The sequence below is a fragment of the Girardinichthys multiradiatus genome, unplaced genomic scaffold, assembly GCF_021462225.1.
Source record: "Girardinichthys multiradiatus isolate DD_20200921_A unplaced genomic scaffold, DD_fGirMul_XY1 scaffold_45, whole genome shotgun sequence".
In the NCBI taxonomy this organism is placed as follows: Eukaryota; Metazoa; Chordata; class Actinopteri; order Cyprinodontiformes; family Goodeidae; genus Girardinichthys; species Girardinichthys multiradiatus.
In genome coordinates this window covers 32,952-58,853 of record NW_025917698.1, presented here as the reverse complement: position 1 = coordinate 58,853, position 25,902 = coordinate 32,952, and the positions used below count along the sequence as shown (strand labels likewise).

Sequence of the window (25,902 nt, the reverse complement as noted above, 5' to 3'; positions counted from 1 at the left end):
GGAATAGAACCTTCTCTATTGGGGCCCTTAGGTTCTGGAATGCTTTACCTTCATTCAACTGGAACCTTTGCGGTCCATTTTTAAAACTCGCTTAAAAACATATTTTTACTCATTGGCCTTCAACACAACTGGGACTTTTCACTCAGATTTTATAGGTATTAATTTTATTTGTTTTATTGTTTGGTTTTTACTATGTTTGTATTGAGTTTTTCTCCCCTGCGACCCACTATGGAATAAGCGGTAGAAAATGACTGACTGACTGTATTGAGTTTTTAAGTTATTTAAATTGTTGTTTGCTTACCTTTGTTATTTTATTTGATGCTCAGCACTTTGTTTCAGCTGTGGCTGCTGTTAAAGCAATTTATAAATAAAGTTGATGATGATGATGATATAAAGTGTGGCATGAATTCACATTCAGCTTCCCTAAAGTTTATTGTCAAAGTGTGGACTTTGACTAGGCCGTTCTAACACATAAACATGCATTGATGTAAACCATCCCCTGGTAGTTCTGGCTCTATGTTTAGGGTTGTTGTTCTGCTGGAAGGTGAACCTCCATCCCAGTCTCCAGTCTTCTGCAGCTTTAAAGAGGTTTTCTTCCAGGATTGTCCTGATTTATCTCCATCCATCTTCCACCAACTCTGACCTGCTTCCCAACAAACAAATGTTTCTTTGTTTTTCTTTCAGCAGAGAATGATGAAGATCCTGCATTTTTCCTGCTTGTCTGTTTGCTACCTCTGCAGGTCATTGTCTTCCAGTCCATGAATAAATCCTGGACGCCTGAACTCAGGTGAGATGAACTTAAACGATATTAGAAGTTTAAAAGACAGCAGGTAGATAAAAAAGGACTGAAGCAGTGATGAAACAGAAGAGCATCTACAACACTGACAACAGCTGCTAGAAGACAAACACCTTTATTCTTGATGCAAAGGAAGTCAGATCTGTCTGTGAGGGTCAAGGTGTTCATCATAATGATTTCATTTAACAGAAAAGTTCAGTGTTTTATGAAAAATAAAGAATGAAGCCAGGAAACCTAAGTATGAGGACAAGGGAAAACTTCTCACTAACAGAATCATTGTGAGTTACCAAGGAGGTTTACCTGAGCTCTATGAAACAGAGCATTGATAAACCAAGGTGCAGGAGCATAAACTAAATGTTATAAAGACTATAAATGTACAACTGGAACTGTTTACTGATTTACTTTTTATTTATATCAGAAACATAGTTATATGTTTGGTTAAATAAGAATTCATAAATAGCATAGATACAAAGCTGATTTAATACAATATAATTAGTTTTTGTTTCATATGTAAACTCTTGGATTAAGTGATCAGTTCAACATGTTTAGTTTTTACCAGATGATGTGGGCGGGCATACGGGGAGAGGAGTGAGACTTCCAGACAGACAAGATGGAGAGTTGAACCCAACAGTCTTTTGACCTCCCTCTCTCTCTCTTTATGTCCTCTGTGTTTCATTAGTAACTCGTGGATAATCACTTCTCTCTTCTTTTTTTTTTACTGTACATGTTTGATTTATTTATTAAACAGTAAAACTTAAACCATCTCTGACAGTTTATTATTTTTTTTTTAGATTTATTCCTCTATTTTATTTCTCTTCTTTCATCCATTGACGACACTTGTTGTATTTAAATGAGCTCGTAAATAAATCAGATTATCTTTATCCAGGCTAAACTGTTATTGAAATCTGTTGTCTGGATGCAGTTGCTGTGTTTGTCCACTAGATGGAGACATCTCACCAGGGTTCAGAGTGCAGCTCTCTGTTCAGCTGTCAGGGTCATTAAACCCAGAGAAGCTTCAGTCTGAAGGCTCAGAGAGTTTCTGGGGAAGGTTCATCTTTCTCGGGTTATTAATAATGAAACCATGTCAGAGCTGATCAGGGCGGAGCCATCCTAGTGGGAGGAGCCTAAATATGACACACCTGTTGTTTTTGTCCACATTCTGTCATTCTGTCCTGGATCAGACAGAGGACAGTCTGCTGTCTCTGATTGGACAAACTGGAGGACTTATTTGCTGTCTGGAGGACACAAACTCTGGGTTCTGGTTCTGGAGTGATCCATAATCTCTGCACTGCTTCAAAGGTTGGTTTCTGATCTCTGTCTGATTCTGCTGAGAATAAAACGTTGGATCAGCTTGTAAACAGCATCAGAAGTTTGGTTCCTAAATTAGTTTGGGTGAGATGAGATCCAGACCTTCATGGATCTTAATTTCTGAATAACATCATTCAGCAGGTTAAACAGGAATATCTGAGTTATAGAGAAGCTGGTCGTTCTTCTTGTCAGCCTGATAGGTCCATGATCATCTTATAAGATCTATAGCTCTGCACTGAAACTCCATGTTCTGCTTCAAGCTCTGTCACAGATTTATTTCACACCAACCAGTAATTCAGTGGAGATCAAAAATCAGGCTTAGAGTTTTTCATCCAACACAACTTAATTCCTGGCAAGGCAGCAGAAGGTAGAACATCAGCTGAGGATGGAGAACAGAGAGATCCAAGAGCTGCAGGAGCATCATTTCTACATTGTTGGAGGCAGTTTTAAAACACGTCAGTGATCCTGATTTCTGACAGAAAGATCACAACTTTCAGAAGATCTGGAGGCACACAGAGTTCAGGACTTCCTCTGCAGCATCACCTCTTAGATGGAGATGGAAGAAGTTTTCTGCCAGAAATCTGTTTGTTCTCAGGAGGTTCTACACCTTAAAGATCACAGATATCTGGTCATAGACAGTCTGTCAGAGATATGTCTGTTACTGTCTTAGAAAGGTGAAGATCAAACAAGACAAACTGGTTCCGATCTTTTAGGAGGAAGATAAAAACTAAATGAGGTGAACTACATTTACAGTGGTGTAAAATGTGTTTTAGATCATCCAACAAAATTTAAATATTAGTTGAAGACAAGGCAAGTAAACACAAAATGCAGGTTTAAAAAGAAGGTTTATATTATTAAGGAAGAAATAAAGTCCAAACCTACAAGGCCCTCCCACCACCGTTAAAACATAACTGAAATTTATCACAGCTGAATTCACTTTCTCTAGCCACACCCAGATCTGATTACTGCCACACCTGTTCTCAATTAAGAAATGACTTAAATATGACCTGCCTGAGAAATAGAAGTAGACCAAACGATCCTGAATAGCTAGACATCATGTCGAGATCCAAAGACATTCAGGAAAAACTTAGAAAGTAAGAGAGATCTATCAGTCTGAATCGGATCATAAAGTTATTTTTAAAGCTTTGGGACTCCAGCGAACCACAGTGAGAGTCATTATCGACAAATGGAGAAACATGGAACAGTGGTGAACCTTCAGCCAATCCAGAATTACCCCAAGAGCGAAGCGACGACTCATCCAAGAGGTCACAAAAGACCACACAACAACGTCCAAAGAACTGCAGGCCTCTCTTCCCTCAGTTAAGGTCAGAGTTCATGCCTCCACTATAAGGAAGAGAGTTCTAAGACAAAGACCACTGCTGAGCAAAAAGAACATTGAAGCTTGTTTCAATTTTTCCTTAAAACATCTTGATGATCCTCAAGACATCTGGGAAAACTTTGTGAACTAAACTTAACTTTGTGGAAGGTGTGTGTCTGACTAGATGTGGCGTAAAAGTAACACCTCATTTCAGAAAAAGAACATCATACCAACAGTAAAGTATGGTGGTGGTAGTGTGATTATCTGGGGCTGTTTTGCTGCTTCAGGAAGCCTGGAAGACTGGCTGTGATAAATGGAACCATGAATTCTGATGTCTACCAAAACATCCTGAAGGACAACGTCCTGCAATCTGTTGGTGACATTAAGCTGAAATTAACTTGGGTTCTGCAGGAGGACCATGATTCAAAACACACCAGCAAGTCCACATCTGAATGACTGAAGGAAAACAAAATGAAGACTTTGCAATGGCCTAGTCAAAGTCCTTTCCTGAATCCTATTGAGAGGCTGTGGCATGACCCTCAAAAGGTCATTCATACTTGGATACCCTCCAATGTGGCTGAATTCCAACAATTCTGCAAAGATGAGTGGGCCAACAATCCTCTGCAGCGCGGAAAAAAGACTCATTGCAAATTATTGCAAACGGTTGTTTGTAGTTGTAGCTGGTAAGGACCCAACCAGTTATTAGGTTTAGGTGGCATCATCAGGAAGGGGGCAAATACTTTTTCACAACACTGTACTTCCATCACATTTGTGAGTCTGGGATGTTTGTTCTTCTTTCAGTTCCTGTTATCCAATCTTAAACTTTAACATGAAACCATGAAAGAGGATCTGGGAGTTTGGGTCATGTTCTCTATGATCTATATTATAAAACACTGATGGTCCAACAGAATACAGCAGAACTTTAACAAACACCAGAGACACAGTCAGCTTTATAAAGACTCTGTTCTTCAGAGTCTGAATCCAGCTTCAGAAAGCACCAATGTTTCAAGTTAAAGATTTCTTCAGCTGAATTAGTGGAACCTTCTCTTCACGGTTCCTCTGTTATTCTGTATTTGGACCCGTGTTGCTCACAGCAGGGTCATGCTGACGATGCATTAAGTCCCTGATGGTGGTTCCCAGAGTTTGAGTTGGTCTCCTTCTTCAGCAGTTTTTAAAACCAGAGCAGAAGCACATGATAAACCAGAATATTTCCCACTTCTTCAATGAAGATGGTCTCAGTTTCATGTTGAGGGAACATCTTGTTTTTCTTTGGGTTCCAGTCAGAGATAACAATATAAATCCTGTAAAAATATGGCTCCAATAAATCAGGATTAGACATTTCTGCTCTGTCTCTCTGGAGTCGTTCCCTCACACTTTGTTAGTTTTAAAAAGCAAACTGAGGTCGACCCAACTACTGAGCAAACATTGTTCTGTCAGCATCAGTCTGACCCAGGCTCAGTAAAACCCAGTTCCAGCTGGAAACCATTAAAATGACTGAAAGAGCAGAACAGTATCTGACTGTGAGGCTGTCACACCGTCACAAAGTCTGAACCGATCAGATGCTGCATCAGCAGGTCTGATGGTGTTCAGGAGGAAGTGATGTAAGAACAGGAAGTGTCTCAGCCTGGATTAAACCACAGCTAGTCTGCCAGTCCAGATGGTCTCACAGAGAACTGGGTTCAGTCCAGTTCATCAACCACATCATCTAAAACAATGAGTCATATCCATGATGGAAGAACAGAGAGCAGAACAGAGCCAGCAGATCAGAGGTTCTGGAATGAGGTGTTATCGGGTCAGGGTTAGAACATACTCAAGCAATTATAGGGCTTTCTAAGGTACATTATATATGTGCTTTTTCATTTTTATTCGGAAGTTAAATTTAAGTTATAAAAATATAATAAAGCAGTTCATGAAGTTGGACTCTGAAGGTCAGAGGTCGCTACCAACCCTGATCTCCAGTTCCATATAAAACATTCAGTGTGTTGAAAGCTGCAGGAACAAACTGTTTATTTGTGCTTCTGATGGTTTGTATCATATTGAACCAGTGGTGCAGACAGTACTGGACCATCTTTGACTATGAACATGTTCCTTTAGTGTTTGAATGATTGAGATAGAAAGATATGCTTTATTACTGGATTTATACTAATATTGTACCAACTACTAAATTGTTTAGTTTTCCCAACTGCAACTAGAACCTGATCATCAGGTTTGACCTCATTCCCAAATCTGAGTTCTGACTTCTGAGGCGAATCAGTTAAAGCAGAAGATGTGATACAACAAAGCATGAATGAAAGTCTCCTCCTCAGAGTCTGAGGATGGATGGAGAGGCAGAAAAAATTATGAATTTAGAGCCTTAATCAAAGAACACAGTGGAGTCCAGGATGACTCTGACCTTCAGGACCTTCAAGGATGGACAGATGGAATATATATTTTACTAAGAAGGGAAACTAGGATCTCAGTTTTACCCCAGTTAATTACAGAAGCAGACCATAAACTAATTTTATTTATGTGCAGAAAATTTGTTATTTATTATTCTTAAAGTAAATTTTGGGATTTACGTTTTTACCCTTTTATGGTGAAGGTGTGTAAACTGGTCTACATGTCAGAATGAAATAGACCAGATAGATTTTTGTTTTATTTAAATCTAATTTCTGATTAAACCATATTAGGATTTTATGGAGAAGGGTTTTAAACATTTATTTCTACTGTTTAAACATATTTAAACTGTGAATCTGTATTTTCCACATAAAGGGGAAGTTATTAAATTCCTTCTGCTCTGCTGCTTCAGAGTCTGTTTTGTTCAACTCTTCTTCTGTTCTCTGTCTTGCTTAAAGAAACCGTAAGTTTACTTTGTTTCATAGTTAAAGTTGATGTGAACTTTAATAATTTAACAGTGTGTTTCTGCTCTCTGGTGTTTGGAGAACATGTTCTCCTCTTATTTCAGAACCAAGTTTTAGTTTTACTGTAAATGAAGGAACATCTACAGGATTATTAGATTATTGTCTGAAACAGTCAACATGATGAGCAGCTGATGTTTGTTTTTCACTAAACTAACAGCTTCGTTTTCAGGTCATTAAATCAAACTTTCATTTTCACCTTTAAAGTCACAGAATAGCTGCTTCCTGTCAATCCTTTCAAAATAAGATGACATCAACGTTGTTAAAATGTTTCATGTTATTAAATGGAGTGAAGCTTTAATGGAACATATAATCCATCTGTATAGTTTGATGACTGAGAAATCCAGCAGGTCCAGATGTTCAGAGTTTGTTCTGCTTCATTTTGTGGAGCTGCAGCAGAAGAAGTTTGACTGATCAATATCTTCACATCATGCAGTGTTTCAGTCTGCAGCTCCTTCACTTTACAGTCAAACTGCAGTAATTTCATTCATTGAAACAATCTTTTCATCTCTAACAAACGTCCAACAATCTGTTCTTTCTATTATTAATGTTAAATATGGTTTAGTGTCACAATCTTTGTTTCTGGAATAGAGGAACAACAACTACCTAGACTGTTCATTTGTAGCTACAGGTGTGTGTCAGTGAATGAAAATGTATCTTCATCATGTGTGTTCTTGGCTGCAGCTCCATGTGTGTGAGCTGATGTGAACTGAGCAGCATGGATCAGTGTGAGGACAGAGAGGACAGAGTCCCTCCCTCTAAAACCACTCTGTGTGGAGAACATGAGGACCAGAGCAAAGTTCAGAGGTCAGATCACCATCTCTAACTGTCCAGGACTCTTCTCCATGTCAGAGCTCAGCTCTCACATCACCAAACCATCTTTATTCACAGGAAACGATCAGAACCAGAACCTGGACCCAGCTGTGTGTCCTTAAAGAGCAACAGGTCAAAGGAAGAACTTAATGATTTTAAATCAGCTCAACGTTCAGCTGCAAACAGGTGAGCTGTTTCTAAATGTTCAAACTAATTAGTTGAAACTATCTTCATTCCAACATATTAATGAGAAAACAACTCTTTCTCACACATGTCTGTGTTCACATGTGAAGCAGTGTGTGATGGATGCTAAATCATGGAAATAATCAAACCATTGTATTATTGTGATGATATGAAATGATCTTGTTAGATGATATTGGAGCTAAAATCAGTTGTTCTTCCATCCAGTTGAATCATTCTGTATCACCTTGTGTCACATTAGTTCATCAGAGTTGGTGCTTCTGCAGAGCTTAAGGTGACTGCACATGTAGGCAAGTCATGATGCTGATTCAAGGATTAGATGTCAACTAAATAATCCAAACTAAATCTGATGGAAAACATGATCTCTCACTGTTATCTGCAAACATCAGTGAAATCAACAGCTTCTAAAGTACATTTGTGTTCATTCAAAATGATCATCAGTCTTATTATCAGCAAACTGCTCCACAGTCTCCTTCAGTAGCCACTAAATGTCATCAACAATAAAAGATCATCAGTTTGAAATGTTTTGATTCCACATTTTCATTGTTCAGCACAGCATGTACTCATGTCTCACCCATAACACCCACAGTTGAACTAACCTAATACAGAAAAGGTGTCTCTATTTATCTTCAACTCTCTGCCTTCAGGTGGACACAATATTCATTTTTCCATAGTCAAAGAAATCTTGGGTGAGATAATACTTTGAGGAGTGTCAGTTCCTTTGGAAGAAATGTTTTGAAGGCCACGCTCCTGCATGCAAACTCCTGCAATAAAGTTATTCTAAGTTCAGGTAGTATTGAAAATAATGGAACTTTAATGCCATATAATCCGAATGTATAAACAAATAAAAGATCTTGAAGTCATAACAATTACATTTTTCCAAAAAATAAAAAAGTATCAATAAAAATAAGTATAACAACTCAGGTAGGAACTTCCCCTCTGGGGACAGCTGTCCCTGAATGAGAAAAGACACGTAGCTTTTGGAGCAGGACACCACATGGACCTTCGTCTTTGTCTGTTTGTTGTTCTACAGAATGTGAGCTAATGCTTCCTGGTTCCTTCACAGAGTGGACCAGCAGAACTCAGAGGTTCCCAGTGGTCCGTCTGCCCAGCAGCATCAAACACAGCTGGACTCCATATTTATGGTCTGTACATGTACAACAACTACTTCTCCATCGGTTCTGTTTACAGTCATCTCCATGCTGCACTTTTTAGACCAGAGGACTGTCAGTCGGTCCAACATGGACCTGATGTTTGGCTCCATGATCTCAGTCTGATGTGTCCTTCATATATTGTTCTGTTCCAGCTGCTGGAGGACAACATTGTTACTTTTGTGAAGAACGAGCTGAAGAAGATCCAGAAGGTTCTGAGTCCAGATGACCCAGAAGGCTTAGAGAGTCAGTGGGAGGATGAGGAGGTGTTGGAAGGTGAGGATGAAGAGAAGAGGAGGAGCAACAGAGAGGCTTTTGTGAAGATCACACTGAACTTCCTGAAGAAGATGAAGCAGGAGGACCTGGCTGAACGTCTGCAGAGCAGTAAGAGGATTTCTGCAGCATAAAAATATTTGTTAAGTGATATGTTATAGATGCAACATTAATATTTAAAATCCTTTTGAATATAAATTTAACATTTGTTTAAATTCTTTCCCACTTCAGAACATGTTGCATCAATTTGTCAACATAACCTTAAATCTGGTCTGAAGAAGAGGTTCCAGTGTGTGTTTGAGGGGATCGCTAAAGCAGGAAGTCCAACCCTTCTGAACCAGATCTACACAGAGCTCTACATCACAGAGGGAGGGACTGGAGAGGTCAATGATGAACATGAGGTCAGACAGATTGAAACAGCATCCAGGAAACCACACAGACCAGAAACAACCATCAGACAAGAAGACATCTTTAAAGTCCCACCTGGAAGAGATCAACCAATCAGAACAGTGATGACAAAGGGAGTGGCTGGCATTGGGAAAACAGTCTTAAGCCAGAAGTTCACTCTGGACTGGGCTGAAGACAAAGCCCACCAGAACATCCAGTTCATATTTCCATTCACCTTCAGAGAGCTGAATGTGCTGAAAGAGAAAAAGTTCAGCTTGGTGGACCTTGTTCATCACTTCTTTACTGAAACCAAAGAAATCTGCAGCTTTGAACACTTCCAGGTTCTGTTCATCTTTGATGGTCTGGATGAGAGTCGACTTCCTCTGGACTTCCACAACAAGGAGATCCTGACTGATGTTACAGAGTCCACCTTAGTGGATGTTCTGCTGACAAACCTCATCAGAGGGAAACTGCTTCCCTCTGCTCTCCTCTGGATCACCACACGACCTGCAGCAGCCAATCAGATCCCTCCTGAGTGTGTTGGCATGGTGACAGAGGTCAGAGGGTTCACTGACCCACAGAAGGAGGAGTACTTCAGGAAGAGATTCAGAGATGAGGAGCAGGCCAGCAGCATCATCTCCCACATGAAGACATCAAGAAGCCTCCACATCATGTGCCACATCCCAGTCTTCTGCTGGATCACTGCTACGGTTCTGGAGGATGTGTTGGAGACCAGAGAGGGAGGAGAGCTGCCCAACACCCTGACTGAGATGTTCATCCACTTCCTGGTGGTTCAGACCAAAGTGAAGAAGGTCAAGTATGATGGAGGATCTGAGACAGATCCACACTGGAGTCCAGAGAGCAGGAAGATGATTGAGTCTCTGGGAAAACTGGCTTTTGATCAGCTGCAGAAAGGAAACCTGATCTTCTATGAATCAGACCTGGCAGAGTGTGGCATCGATATCAGAGCAGCCTCAGTTTACTCAGGAGTGTTCACACAGATCTTTAGAGAGGAGAGAGGGCTGTACCAGGACAAGGTATTCTGCTTCGTCCATCTGAGTGTTCAGGAGTTTCTGGCTGCTCTTCATGTCCATCTGACCTTCATCAAGGATGGAGTCAATCAGATGGACAAGAAATATCCTTTATTAGCCTTTTTTGGTTGGTTTAAATTATTTAAGATACCAAATCTAACAAATCTCCATCAGAGTGCTGTGGACAAGGCCTTACAGAGTCCAAATGGACACCTGGACTTGTTCCTCCGCTTCCTCCTGGGTCTTTCAGTGGAGACCAATCAGACTCTCCTGCAAGGTCTGCTTACAAAAATAGGAAGGAGATCACGTAGCAACGAGGGAACAGTTCAGTACATCAAGGAGAAGATCAATGAGAACCTGTCTGCAGAGAAAAGCATCAACCTGTTCCACTGTCTGAATGAACTGAATGATCGTTCTCTGGTCCAGAAGATCCAGCAGTCTCTGAGTTCAGGAAGTCTCTCCACAGATAAACTGTCTCCTGCTCAGTGGTCAGCTCTGGTCTTCATCTTACTGTCATCAGGAGAAGATCTGGATGTGTTTGACCTGGAGAAATACTCTGCTTCAGAGGAGGCTCTTCTCAGGCTGCTGCCAGTGGTCAAAGCTTCAAACAAAGTTCTGTAAGTTCTGACAGAATTTGGGTTTTGACACCAGGAGCTAAAACCAGGAAAGAGTTACTATTATCCTGGATGTTCTGCTCAACAACTAAGGATTTATTAGAAAGTATAAATATTAATGTTTGAATGTCAGTTCTCTCAAAATGTGTTGAATAAAAATAAAACTTATCAAGTTGTTTTAGAAAACATTTAACATTTTTATTCTTCAAGACCCACTGACACCTATTATAATAAATATTGCTGCTTGGTTCTGATAATTAATATTCAGATTTCTGGTTGCTGTTCAGTTCTCTTAATGTTCGTCCCTTTAGTAATAACTTTCCTTCTATTTCCATCATGATTTTTATTTTACTGCTCGTCCCACAGTGTTTGAAGGAGGAGTAAATATGCATCAGAACATGTGGTCCAATCTGGAATAGTGTTATGTGGAAACATCATTTAGTTTTCCACTATTTGCAAACAGCTGCAGGATATTTTCACTAAAACAACAACAGGTTGTGTTTGCAGCTCAATCTGTACAGATTAAAACATCTTTCAAAGTTTAAGTGGGTCACAGTACACAGAAATTTGTCTAAATCACATTTTGTTCTGTTTCAGGGTTCTGACATGCATTGCATTGCTTTAGAGTTTCTGAGTTCTTATTTCATGAAGCAGTTTCATCTGTCTTGTTTAATACTATAAGATGTTTTTATTTAGTTTTATTCCATCACAATTATTCTTATTCATTTTGATCTCTGTCTCTTCAGATTGAAGAACTGTAACCTCTCAGAGAGAAGCTGTGAAGTTCTGGCCTCAGTTCTCAGCTCTCAGTCCTCTAATCTGAAAGAGATGGACCTGAGTAACAACAAGCTACAGGATTCTGGAGTGGAGCTGCTGTCTTCTGGACTGAAAAGTCCAAACTGCAAACTGGAAACTCTCAGGTCTGGTCAATTTTTACATCTTTATTAGTCTGAACATCAGTTTGGTACATGTGTATCTTATGAATACAGTCTTGTTTTGTACCTGAATACATTCACTATGTTTATGTGTGGAACTAAGTGCTCAATGCAACATTCTGTAGGGCAACTTTAAACAAGTGACACCAAAACAAAACAGAGAAGACTCCCAGCTGTGAATAAACTCTGCTGTTGGGGGGCATTAAGGTTTCTTATGTAGCTACAGGGGAGAAATGGAGGTGGACCAAACCAGAACTTTATCGGTTTCAACAGCAATTAGGTAAGGTAAGGCAAAGCAAGTTTATTTATTTGTATAGCACATTTCAGCAACAAGACAAGTCAAAGTGGTTTACAAGATGAATAAAAATTTTGTTCAGTGACAAAAATATAAAAAAGTACATTGCAGTGGCATCATAAAAGAAAGTAAAAAAAGGCTGAAATTAATTATGTTTTATTAAATAGAAGAATCTAAATCAACTCTAAACAATTGGGTTTTGACTTGATTTAAAATAACTCAAAGATTGAGCATTTTTGCTGTTTTCTAGGAGATTAGTGGAGCATAAGAACTGAATGTTGCTTCTCGACGTTTGCTTTTGGTTCTGGGGACGCAGAGTAGACTTGAACCAGAAGACCTGAGTGGTCTGAAAGGTTGATACAGCAACAACACATCTTTTAAGTATTTTGCTGCTAAGCTATTTAGTGACTTATAAACTAACAGAAGCATTTTAAAGTCCATTCTCAGAGATAAAGGCAGCCAGTGGAAGGACTTTAGAACTGGGGTGATGTGCTCTATTTTCTTACTTTTAGTCAGGACACTGGCAGCAGCGTTCCAGATCTATTGGCACTCTCTGATTGACTTTTTAGGCAAAACTGTGACAACACTGTTGCAGTAATCAATTCGACTAAAGATAAATGCATGGGTTTGTTTTTCAAGAATCTGCTGGGACATTAGTCCTTTAATCCTGGAAATGTTCTTCAGATGATAAAAGGCTGATTTAGAAATTGTCTTTATGTACCTCTGACGGTTCAGCTCTGAGTCCATCACTACATCAAGATTTCTGGCCTGATTTGTGGTTTCTAGCTATAATAACTGAAGCTGTGAGCTGACTCTTGTTAGCTCTTCCTTTGGTCCAACATAAACCTCAGTTTTGTTTTTATTAAGCTGAAGAAAGTTGTGGCACATTGATAAGGCTATGACAGGCAAAACTTTCTTAAAGAAAGCTGTGGGTAAGATGTCTAGAGTGCAGGAGGAGGAGCTTAGTTAATATACAATTTCTTCAATATTTTTGTAGTTGATTTGGTAGAATTGTGTAATTTTGTCAAAAATTTGATTTTGTTGGATATAGTATTGGTGCTGGACTTTATATTGATGTACAGACTACTCCTCTAACCTTCTGAACTTTCTCATTAAAGAAGTTAGCAAATTCATTGCAAGCCTAGTTGGAGTGGAGTTCAGATGCTACAGACACAGGATGGTTTGTTAACCTGTTGACCGTAGCATAAAAGGCAGGAGCATTTTAGTTCTGTTAATCATGAGAATTTTCTTCTTACAGCTAATGAAGATTAGAATACATCAGACCATTAAAAAACTTAATAAGAAAAGTAGTTATCAGAAATATTAGCTCCATCTAAACCTTCAACTTGTATGTTAGACCCAATCCCAACCAAATTATTTAAGGAAGTGTTCCCTCTGATTACCAGCCCCATTTTAGATATGATTAATCTACCACAAGCTTTTAAGCTGTAATTAAACCTTTACTTAAGAAACCTTCGCTTGATCGAGATGACTTAATAAATCACAGACCTATATCCAATCTTCCATTCTTATCTAAAATTCTTGAGAAAATAGTTGCTAATCAAATGTGTGAGCATTTACACAGCAATGACCTGTTTGAAGAGTTTCAGTCAGGCTTCAGAGCTCATCATAGCACTGAAACATCTCTGCTGAAAGTCACTAATGATATTCTTATGGCCTCAGATAATTAACTTGTGTCTGTACTGGTTATGTTAGATCTCAGTGCTGCATTTGATAGAGTCGACCATAAAATTCTCTTAAAAAGGCTGGAATATGCTGTACGGATCAGAGGAACAGCGCTAGGCTGGTTTAAATCTTATCTGTCTGACACATTCCAGTTTGTTTGTGTAAATGATAAATCATCTTTAAACTCCAGGGTTAATTGTGGAGTACCACAGGGTTCAGTACTTGGGCCAATTCTCTTTACTATATATATGCTTCCAATAGGTCAAATTATCAGGCATCATGGGATACATTTTCACTGTTACGCTGATGATACTCAGCTTTACTTTTCCATAAATCCTGATGAACCCAACCAGTTAGATAGACTACAAGCATGTCCTGAAGATATAAAAACTTCGATGACTTTAAATGTTTTGCTTCTAAATTCAGACAAGACAGAAGTTGTCGTCTTTGGACTGGAGTCTTTAAAAAAGAAACTGCTTAGTCAATCACTTAACCTGGATGGCATTAAATTGACCTCCGGTAACAAAGTAAAAAACCTTGGTGTTATTTTTGACCAGGACATGTCATATAAATCCCATATTAAGCAGGTTTCTAGGATTTCCTTCTTTCACCTCCGGAACATTGCCAAAATTAGAAATATCCTGTCCAGGAGTGACGCTGAAAAACTAGTCCATGCATTTGTTACTTCAAGGCTGGACTATTGTAATTCTTTACTATCAGGATGTCCACAAAATGCAGTTAAAAGCCTTCAGCTGATTAAAAATGCTGCAGCAAGAGTTCAGATGAAAATTAATAAGAGAGATCATATTTCTCCTATTTTAGCTTCCCTTCATTGGCTCCCTGTTAAATCCAGAATAGAATTTAAAATTCTCCTCCTCACATATGTGAGGAGCACATATGCATTATTTGCTGCAATGATCTAGATCCATCATACATCAGAGATCTGATTGTTCCATATGTTCGTAACAGTGCACTTCGTTCTCAGACTGCAGGTTTACTGGTGTGACTACAGTCTCTTGAAGAAGAATGGGAGGCAGATCCTTTAGTTATCAGGCTCCTCTCCTGTGGAACCAGCTCCTGATTTTGGTCCATGAGGCGCACACCCTGTCTACTTTTAAGGCTAGGCTTAAAACTTTCCTTTTTAATAAAGCTTATAGTTAGAGTGGCTTAGGTTATCAGGGAGGGAGCCTTCCTCCCTCCCTGTTGGACGGAGTAAGGGGGAGTCAGGTTTAGCCTAAATCGGCTCAGTTATGATTGAGGTCCAAACACACCCTCCATTTCTGCTACCTGTATGACCCCTTCTCTTTTACAATGGTTATAATCAGTCTGACAGAGAGAGGTATCCCAATCCTTGTGGTTTTTAGTATAACAATGATCATTAGTGGGACCCTTTGTGGGGTGCCTTGAGACGACATTGTTGAAAATAAGCGCCGTTTAACTAAATAATCTGAACTGAAACTTTCTGTGTAGTTATGCTGCTTTAGGCTTAGGCTGCTGGAGGACATAATGACCACTTTCACCCTCTTCGCTACATTCTCACACTACTCTCCAATTTTGCATTAGTTGCTGTTATTTCAGCTTTTAACTTTGTTCTCTCTGTTTTCTGTTCCTACAAGCTACACCTGGCCTGACTCTGTGTCTACCTGTGACACCTTTCTGGAGAGGGGCATCGTCCGAGCTTCTGCTGGCAACAACTTAATGCTTACCCTCTACCGATGATCCACATGGCCGTGTCTTTTAGTATTTAACCCTTTCTCTCTCCTAGACATGGCGATTGACTGAGCTTTTATTGTAACTAATTATATGTGCTCTCTTTCAGGCTCTAACCTTGAAAACTGGCTCAGAGTTTATCTGTTCTTTCTTTCTAGGTGAAACAATTAAAGGAGCTACATCCATTAACATTTACTTTTCCTTCCCATAGAAAGTACTCCTGGATCAGTGCTTCTGTGTTCTTCTTGTGTCTCTGTTCTCTCAAACCCCCAGTCGGTCGTGGCAGATGGCCGCTCACACTGAGCCTGGTTCTGCTGGAGGTTTCTTCCTGTTAAAAGGGAGTTTTTCCTCTCCACTGTCGCTACATGCATGCTCAGTATCAGGGATTGCTGCAAAGTCAACACCAGTGACTGTCCACTGTCTCTACATGCTCATCCGGGAGGAGGGAATGCTGCAAGTCACTGACTGGGTGCAATCTGCTGGGTTTCCTTAGACAGAAAAACCTTTTATCCAATTTGAATAAATAACTAACTGACTGCACTGTTCAATGGTTAGGACTAATTGGAATGTATGTACCTGACGTTTGTGAAGTGCCTTGAGACAACATTTGTTGTGAATTGGCGCTATATAAATAAAACTGAATTGAATTGAATTGAATTGAATTGATGAGTGGAATCTGGAAGTGTTCTCTTGTCATTCTGAAGTGAGATTAATCATTGGAAACACATTGATTTAGGGGAAATAATGTAAAAGTACTAATTTTTAAGGTCTTTAATTTTGAATTCATTATAAAGATACACTCCAATCAACATGGCACAGTCCATGGGGCGGGAGCCAGCGGTCTACTGCAGGCCCCCTGACCACATAAGCCCATCATCCCACACCCCAAGACCCTACTGTTGTGTGGTATTACATTTGTGAGGGTGGAGGGTGTGGGTATCCAAGGCACCAGCATGACTTTGCCCTTGGGGGCCAGCTTGGGGGCCACCAAGTATTCTAATCAATGTTCCTTCCAAAAGACATAGAAAGACCTAGCCTACCTGTCTCCCTGATAGCATTAGCTGTAGTTTTCCAATCATCTGGAAGTGCCTCCTGGCAATCCATTCTCACACTCTGATTTAAAAATGTTGTTCTATTATAAATAAAGCTCTATCCAGTCCAGTATGTCCAATTCTAAGATGTGATATAATTGTTTCTTCTCTCCTGTTTCTTTCTGTTCTTTTCATTTCTCCAATTTTCCTTTGTATTTTATAAAACCAATGTCCTTTCCTTTCTTCCTCCCATGACTTTTGCCACCTCTCTTCCATTTTTTGCTTTATTATACCCTTTGTTTCTTTTACACTAAACCTAACATTAATGTCAACCAATAGCTGATTGGTGCTCTCCTTCGCCATACTATCTGCCATTTCATTCCCCTTAACCCCGTGATGTGCTGGAACCCATTTAAAATGAACTGTAAGGCCCATCATATTGATTCTATAACGTGTTTGTTGTATTTCAATTCATATATCTGGTCTACTATCTGACTGGCTATGTTGCAAACTGTCCGATGATGAACTAGAGTCTGAGCAAATGATTGATTTTAATGGTCTAACATCTTCCACCCACTGAACTGCTAAAATTAAAGCAAGCATTTTTCCTGTATAAACCAATACTCCATCACTTACCCTTTTTCCAACTTTAAAATTAAATTGTGGTACAATAAAAGCTTTTCCTATACTATTTGCTGTATTGTTGATGCATCAGTATATCTATTTACATAATTATAATACAGGTTTATTTATTCCTGAACAGTATATTTATTCATAATAAAAATTTATAATTGTTCTTTTTTAATAATGAAAAATCTACTTTAGCATCAGGAAATATCCAAGGTGGTATTGTAGGTAATTGAACTGTCTGACCTATATCTAATTTATGTAATTGAATTTCATTAGCTTTAGAATTGATTATCCATTCAAAGCTTTTTATATTTTCCTTTTCCCAACCTGTTGTAAGCACTTTTAAGGTTGGATGGTCATTTATTTGTCCTTTGTCCTTCATTTGACTAATAATTCAAAGATAACGGGTCCCTTCTAAATTTCAGAGGCATTTCTCCCATTTGAACTTGTAATCCTGCTATTGACGATGTTTTAAAAGCACCTGTACATATTCGTAAAGCCTGATATTGAATATAATTTAACTTTTGTAGATTTGTATCTGCTGCTGAATTATAAACTATGCACCCATAACCCAAGACTGACCTAATTAATCCAGTATAAATGGCTTTCAATTAATTTCTATCAGCTCCCCAATCAGTTCCAGCTAAATACCTCATTATACACTGCCTGGCCAAAATAAAAGTCACCACCTGGATCTAACCAAGCAAATAGGTAGGAGCCTCCCATTGGATAATTACTGCATGGATGATTATGTTTCAGCTGGCAACAAGTTATTTAACCCCAAATGGTGCAATGACTTGCTTCTCATTTGTTAAACAACCATGTTGAAAGTCACATCACGTTGTTGTGGTAAAGTTGTCAGTATGTTTCAGAAGGGTCAAATAATTGGCATGCATCAAGCAGAGAAAACATCTAAGGAGATTGCAGAAACTACCAAAATTGGGTTAAGAACTTCCCAATGTATTCTTAAAAACTGGAAGGATAGTAGGGACCCATTATGTTCGAGGAAGAAATGTGGCAGGAAAAAATCCTGAATGATCATGATCGGCGATAACTTAAACGTTTGGTGTAATCAATTTCAAGAAAAACAACAGTAGAACTCCGAGCTATGTTTAATAGTGAAAGCAATGGCATTTCCACACGCACTACGCAAAGGGGACTCAAGGGATTGGGACTGAACAGCTGTGTAGCCTTAAGAAAACCACTGATCAGTGAGGCTAACTGATATAAAACGCTTCCATTTGCTAGGGAGCATAAAGATTGAATTCTGGAGCAATGGAAGAAGGTCATATGGTCTGATGAGTTCAGATTTACCCTGTTCCAGAGTGATGGGCGCATCAGGGTAAGAAGACAGGCAGGTGAAGTGATGCACCCATCATGCCTAGTGCCTACTGTGCAACCCCAGATCATAGCACTGCCCCCACAGGCTTGTAGCATTCTAGCATTCTATCTTAAGACGATCAATTTGTTCTCTCTTCCTGTCCTCCTAAGTCAAGTCAAGTCAAGCTTTTCAGCAACAAGGCACTCAAAGTGCTGTACATGAGGAAAAACATTACAATGATACAGAAAATCAAACACAGAAAAACAAATCAAATGACATTAATAATCCTTGGGAGTTTACTGGTTCAGAGCTGGTTATAATCAAATCTTTCTAATAGAGGTAATTAGCTCATTAAGTCCTCTGTGGTAAGGAATTCATCCTGTGCTAGAAGAAAAATTATAATATTAATCCTTGAGGTAGCTGGTATGAGGCAGCTGTGGTCCAATCATTCAAATAGTAACAGTCATGGCCACTCACTGAAGTCTAGGTAGAGAAGCTGGGTCGCTGGTATAAGACAGTTTTTGTCCAAACTTTTTAAATAATAATAATATTTGGCTTTCTCTGGTAATCCTTCTGAGAAATCTATGAGAAGTAATGAAATCACACATTTAGGTAAAGTAAGCTAGGAGGGAAAAAAAGTCATATTTCAGACTCTATTCTTAGCAGAATACAGTCTGAAGTAGCAGAAAAAACCTCAGCAGGGGTAAGCAACACACACATAAGTAAAGATTTAGCAAGGGTACGGTGAAATCTTGAGGGTGCAAGTGTATAAGTCTGAGTGTGTTTGCAAGAATTAGACTATCAACACTGATAGAAGTGCCATTGTTCTTGAGAAGAGAGGTGGAAGTTTTATCAATCGGCCGCATTGTCCTATCAGCACACAGCTGGTAGGGGAGTGCTGGGGAAGAGGGTCATGTTTATATTACATCCAGGAAATAGTTTGTCGATAGCCAGTTCGCAGAAGTTGCCAAGGCCACATTGGGGCGCCAGATTTAGACAAACAATAAATGTTGTGGTTCAGGCAGATGTGAATTTCCTACCACCTTAAGAGTTTTACTGGTATGTCTCAATTGCAAATCCAAATAGCCACATTTCTGGTACTTTCTGCAGGTCTCGAGCGTACAACTTCTCCAAGATTATATCCTTTAACCTCTAGTCCAACCGCTGCCAGGCTGCGATTCTGTTCAAGAATCGCGTCTGGCTTGCGATTCTGCTCTCTTAACATTTTAAGTGTTGATCGCTCTACAGACTCCATCCAACATCACAGACAGCTTTGGAATGCTTTGAACAGCCGCCCAAGTTTTGCGAATCACTCGATAAGCAGAAATCCTGTTATCAAAAATCCAAATATGCACACATCTTCTACGTCCTTGACATCCTTGAGGCCCAAACCATGATGCTGCCACCACCATGTTTGACAGTGGGGATGGTGTGTTCAGGCTTTTACGCCAAACATATCTTTTTGCATTGTGGCCAAACAGTTCGATTTTGGTTTCATCTGACCAGAGCACCTTCTTCCACATGTTTGGCGTGCCTCCCAGGTGGCTTGTGGCAAACTTTAAATGAGACTTTTGATGGATATCTTTGAGAAATGGCTTTCTTCTTGCCACTCTTCCATAAAGGCCAGATTTGTGCAGTGTACGGCTGATTGTTGTCCTATGGACAGACTCTCCCATCTCAGCTGTAGATCTCTGCAGTTCATCCAGAGTGATCATGGGCCTCTTGGCTGCATCTCTGATCAGTCTTCTCCTTGTTTGAGATGAATGTTTAAAAGGGACTTGGTAGATTTGCAGTGGTCCATTTCAATATGATTGCTTGCACAGTGCTCCTTGGGATGTTTAAAGCTTGGGAAATGTTTTTGTATCCAAATCCGGCTTTAAACTTCTCCAAAATAGTATCTCGGACCTGCCTGGTGTGTTCCTTGGTCTTCATGAGGCTCTCTGCGCTTTGAACAGAACCCTGAGACTATCACAGAGCAGGTGCATTTATACAGAGACTTGATTAAACACAGGTGGATTTTATTTATTATCATCAGTCATTTGGGACAACATTGGATCTTTCAGAGATCCTCACTGAACGTCTGGAGTGAGTTTCCTGCACTGAAAGTAAAGGGGCTGAATAATATTGCACGCCCCACTTTTCAGTTTTTAATTTTGTTAACAAGTTTGACACATCCAATAAATTGCATTCCACTTCATGATTGTGTCCCACTTGTCGTTGATTCTTTTTGTATCTTTATGTTTGAACCTCTTGCCTGAAATGTGGCCAGAGGTTGACCAGTTCAAGGGGGCCGAGTACTTTCGCAAGGCACTGTACATCCTACTTTGATCCGTTCAGGAAGAACAAGTGCTTGAAACTCCAACATCACCGTAAGACTTTCCACTCTTTTGCCATCAACTGTTCTCATCAATCTTTTAATTTTGCTTACTTCGCTTGCATAGATCTTGCATCTGATCTTTTCCAGATCTTCACCCACCGGATTACCTGAGATAACTCCTCTAGCTACTTTAGCCTCTCCCAAAATCTTTATCTCATTCACCATTTTTTTTACAAATAGTCTGGGTGCTCATTACTTTATTTTTCTGCTCTTCACTCCCAACTGTAATTAATAGCTTTCCATCTCTAAGAATCTTAGCAAGTATCTTTTGGAATTTTCTTGACAGAGCTAAGGGACGAAGTTAAATACCTTCATCCTCCTTCCTAAACTTTATGATCATTTTGGGCTCCTCCCTAACAACCCTCTTACAAACCGCAAAGTTTTCATCCGAACTATTTTCTTCTAATCCCCTTTTTACTACTCTCACAGTATCTGCCTTTTAACTTCTCTTTTTTTTCCGACACTCTACTACCACGCACTAAAGTACAATCTCCAAAATCCATCTCATCATCTCCCTTATCCTCAACCTGAGACGCCATAGCAGTCCAGTCAAAAATCATTTTTATACCAGCCGTCCCAATGCAAGATCTGCTATCCATGCTTTGTGTCACATGCTCACTCTCCAAAACCTTCTGGTCAACTCCAGCCAAGACGACCACCCCGGAGACTAATTAGTTGGCAGTCAGGGTTTAAAACTAAGGACCTTACCAGGTATTCAGATGTAATCAGTGCTGTATATGAAAAATAAAGGCCCAACCCAACCACTAGGGTCCTGCAGGGGTTGTAACAGTGGAACATAAATACCGACCCAATATAGGGTTTCTATTTTTATCTGAACAAACTGTGATTATCCTGACTGTTCATGGATTGAGACAAAGTTTTTATGTCCAAATAACATCTGTTTGTTCTTCTTCTGACTTGTTTAATTTTGTCTCTCAGACTTAGATCCTGTAACCTCTCAGGGAGAACTTGTGAAGTTCTGTCATCAGTTCTTAGCTCCCAGTCCTGCTGTCTGAGAGAAGTTGACCTGCAGAACAACAACCTACAAGATTCAGGGGAGAAGTTGCCGTCTGGTTCAGACTGTACACTGGAAATATTCAGGTGAAGATTCATCAAACTGGTTCTTCTGGGTTTTAATGAGGAACAGTATTCTCTGTTTCATAAATTAAAATGGTTTAAATGCTAAGTTGATGATTTTCTGGTAAATTCTTCTGAGTCATTAGTTTCTCAGCTGGAACAGACAGCAGTTAGTTCATCATCTGTTTCATTGTCTTATTTAGAATCATGTGGGACCAAGATCAAACGCTGTCCTGGTCCCTCTGACCCAACTCTGGTTTTATGGAACGTCTCTTTAAGTTCACTTTTCTAACCAAACACTTTAGTTCTGACTACTTACAGAACATTGACTCTTTTGGACCTTATAGAACCATCTACTCACCAATTCCTGGAGAGTCTGTAGACTCAAGATGGCCTCCAGAGATACACCTCACTTCAAAGAATAAAGCAGGAGGACACAAATAGTGACAAAGCAAAGACAGGAGAACCTGCTGGAGTCAGAACCAGACCCAGTGAACAAACACACCTTCATCCAGTTCCCAGTGGATGATGGTTGCTGGTTCTCCAGTTTCAGGACATCAAACTGGATCATTTGTGTCCAGAGTAAAGTTACAGCAGAACATCAGAGATTTTAAACTTGTCTGCTTATCTGAGACATGGAGAACCCCAGTGGTTCTGGACCTCACCATGATACGATCCAATTGTTTTACCCTGCACTGGGTGGACAGAAAAACAAAGACAGGAACATCACCAGGTGGAGGAGTGTGTCTCATATCTAAGAACAGATGGTTTGATGGTGAGAACATCAGGACTTTCCCATTCTGATTTAGCACATCTGGAGCATCTGTCCATCAGTTGACCTGCTCTGACCATCCTTCTGGATCAGAACCTTTCCGTCAGTAACTAACACAGCTGTCTATATTCCACCTCAGGCAGATAAAGATCTAGCTTTGACTGCACTACATGATGAGCTCAGTGAAGATCAGAACAGTCACCTGGATGCTGCTCCTATCATAGCAGAGGACTTTAATAGTTCAAGTCTCAGACAGGTCAGGACTCTTTGATGAAGATCTTTGAGCAGATGAAGCTTCTGCAGCTCATCTTGTCCAGGAAGCAGAGCTGATAGATGCTGAAGAACCTGCTTGATTGTCTCTCATAGCATCAATCAGCTTCAGTCTCAGTGTGGATGTTGGACTAAATAAACCTTGATGATGTGAGTGTTCTTCAAACTGGAGATGAAGAACCAGACTGGATGGTGTCCTCCTCCTGCCTGATTCAAAAAGATGAAATGAAAAGAATGAGTTCAAACTGGGCTGAAACATGACAACTACAGGACAGAACTTTAGAGATGCTCCACTCAAATGGATGAGTCCAAATGTTGGACAGTTGTATTCTGAGTGAAGAAGAACCGAGCCATGTAATGTCTGCTGTGGCAGAACCTTCAGTAATGAGACAGGAAAAGCCAGCTTGGTTGATTTGGACTCTTTAATGTAAAAAGTAGGAAATGAAGAGAATTGGGTCCAGAGGCCCGGCTGACTGCAGCTTGGCTGACCCAGACATGAGCCAAGGTTCCTCAGTCATGAGCAGCTTTATACAGCATAGTTCATTGTTAGCAACTGACAGACAGTACAGGCTGCGTCATGTTGTCTTGGTTGATTCTGCTTTATCAGTCTGGTTCCTCTCACAATGGACCAGACAACGTATGCAGCAGGTCACAGAGTCCAAATGACCCAGATCCAGTTCTTCCAGCAGCATGTCAGAGTGGAATCTGATCTGATCTATTACAATGTCCATGTTTGCTGCTGAAAGAGACTGATGGTCTGACCCTCCTCCTCCTTTCAGGAAGCCTGATGGAGTCCGATGGTTGAAACCAGGTCTGAGGAAGTGTAAGTGTGTTTTTCATTGGATTTATGACAACAAAGCAGCTCACATTCAACCATCTTCAAACTGTCCATCACTCATTCAGGAGTCATCATCAAAGTGTCAATAAATGATCAATAACTGCAGCTGGATTGTGTTTGTTCTCTCCATCAGATTCCTGTCAGCTCACAATCGACACAAACACAATGAATAGATACCTGAAACTGTCTGAAGACAACAGGAAGGTGACATGTGTGGAGGAGGTTCATTCATATCCTGATCATCCAGACAGATTTGATGTTCCTCAGCTGCTGTGTAGTGATGGTCTGACTGGTCGCTGTTACTGGGAGGTCATGTGGAGAGGAAGAATTGATATATCAGTGAGTTACAGAAGAATCAGGAGGAAAGGATACAGAGATGACTGTTTGTTTGGATGTAATGATCAGTCCTGGCATCTGATCTTCTCTGATGATGGTTGCTCTGTCTCACATAATAAGAAGAAAACAGGTATCAACATTTCCTCCTCCTCCTCCTCCGTCTCTAACAGAGTAGCAGTGTATGTGGACTGTCCTGCTGGCATTCTGTCCTTCTACAGAATCTCCTCTGACTCACTGATCCACCTCCACACCTTCAACACCACATTTTCTGAACCTCTTTATCCTGGATTCTGGATCGGTTCTGGTTCCTCAGTGTTTCTGTGTTGAGTCTAAAGAGTCTCCTCCTGTCAGAGAAACACTCTCACTGTTGAACAGATAGTTCAGTCTCTACATGTCTGTCTCTTTCACTCAGAAACATTTTCACATTCAGTCTGGTTCTTTACTTTTCTTTCTGCTCTCGGTGGGGTCAGACGCTTTTCCACTCTCTCCTTGATCCTTGATCCTCCCCCATTTTCTGCCCTGCTTCAGCTTTTTGGCTATGTTTTTCTTACAGCCTCTGTTCGCATTTCCTCCTAATGTTCATTATGGATTTGGTCAGCTGGTCTCTCAACGCAATCGATCAAATTTTCTCGACGGGAAGACAGGGTAAAGGGGACCCTCATCCAGACTGGCCGTTCTTCTCCGGATACGCAATGGATTCCTGGCAGTGGAAGATTGTGTGCCTGACAACAATGTCAGTCGAGGACGTGGAAGATTTGTACATAATTGGATTTCTGATAACAGGATTTCTGCTTTTTGGAGTTGGCGGTTACCTGGCTTATTGAAAGATTTGTAAAACATCGGCAGCTGTTCAAAGCACTCCAAAGCTGCCTGGGATGTTTGAAGGGATCTTCAGAGCTCTCAGCACTCAGACTGATATGTTAAGAGAGCAGAATCGCAAGCTGGACGCGATCCAGAATCGCAGGGTGGCTGCGTTTCCCGGACTCAAAGGTGATATGATTTAATCTTGGAGAAAGTTGTAAGCTCAAGATCTACGGAAGTACCAGAAATTTGGCTATTTGGATTTGAAATTGAGCAATACCTTTAAGACTTTAAAGGCAGGTGGAAAATCACAGCCAGCCTGAACCAAAACATTTATTGTTTGTCTAATTGAGGCGCCCTGATACGGCCTTCACAGGCTTCTTATCAAAAAATTTCTCCTGGATGTTCTGTAAACACGACGCTCTGCCCCAGCAACCCCCCTCATCTGTGAACTGAACTGTATGGCCGTTTGATAAAACTTCCATCTCTTTTTCAAGAACAATGGCACCTTCGTCAGTGTTGACAGTCTAATTCTTTGCACACATGATCATACTTAAATATTGGCACCCTCATGAGTCCACTATGCCCCTGCAAAATCTTTGCTTATGTGTGTTGCTTTCCCATTCTCCTTATTTTTTACCTAAATGTAGATTTCATTTCTTCAATTCTTGTCCTTTTCATAGATTTTTAGCTCCTTTTCATAGATTTTTAGATTTACCAGTGAAAAGAAAATACTACTAGTTTCTTAAAAATTTTAACAAAAGCTGTTTTTACACCAGTGACTCAGCTTCCTTAGTCAGAACTCAAGGATCATTCTCTCAGCACAAGATGCTTTCCCCTACATAGAGGACTTAATGATATAATTACCTCTTTAGAAAGATTGGTTTAGAACCAGCTCTTACCAGTAAAACCGAAAGGATTATTAATGTTATCTGTATCATTGTAATGTTGGCCAGAGATTTTTAGATTTCTCAGAAGGATTCATAGATTTTTTAATTTCTTAGAAGGATTGTAGTTTTTCTGTGTCTGTATTA

At 40.0% G+C, this 25,902-nt stretch overlaps 1 protein-coding gene across 2 annotated transcripts; it reads left to right on the top strand.

Moving 5' to 3' along the window:
* The first annotated feature begins 1,961 nt into the window (after positions 1-1,961).
* On the top strand, positions 1,962-24,791 carry LOC124865217 (protein NLRC3-like). Of its 2 annotated transcripts, none has more exons than XM_047360174.1 (10): positions 1,962-2,095; positions 7,004-7,126; positions 7,211-7,318; positions 8,400-8,478; positions 8,640-8,868; positions 8,989-10,792; positions 11,536-11,709; positions 21,714-21,875; positions 23,673-23,716; positions 23,865-24,791. In XM_047360174.1, exons 2-10 carry the CDS (start codon positions 7,038-7,040, stop codon positions 24,392-24,394), a joined length of 3,219 nt encoding a protein of 1,072 aa, XP_047216130.1. In that variant the 5' UTR covers positions 1,962-2,095; positions 7,004-7,037; the 3' UTR covers positions 24,395-24,791. The 2 variants fall into 2 exon arrangements, with proteins under 2 accessions (XP_047216130.1, XP_047216129.1); XM_047360173.1 differs by lacking the exon at positions 1,962-2,095 and adding an exon at positions 6,194-6,261 and having other exon boundaries at positions 23,865-24,790.
* The last annotated feature ends 1,111 nt before the right edge of the window (positions 24,792-25,902 follow it).

Excerpts from the sequence above, each read along its gene's own strand:
- LOC124865217 (XM_047360174.1), top strand. The coding sequence starts at position 7,038 with ATGGATCAGTGTGAGGACAGAGAGGACAGAGTCCCTCCCTCTAAAACC. Across the intron at positions 8,479-8,639 it reads AGCTGGACTCCATATTTATG|CTGCTGGAGGACAACATTGT; the intron begins GTCTGTACATGT and ends GTTCTGTTCCAG. Across the intron at positions 8,869-8,988 it reads GGCTGAACGTCTGCAGAGCA|AACATGTTGCATCAATTTGT; the intron begins GTAAGAGGATTT and ends TTCCCACTTCAG.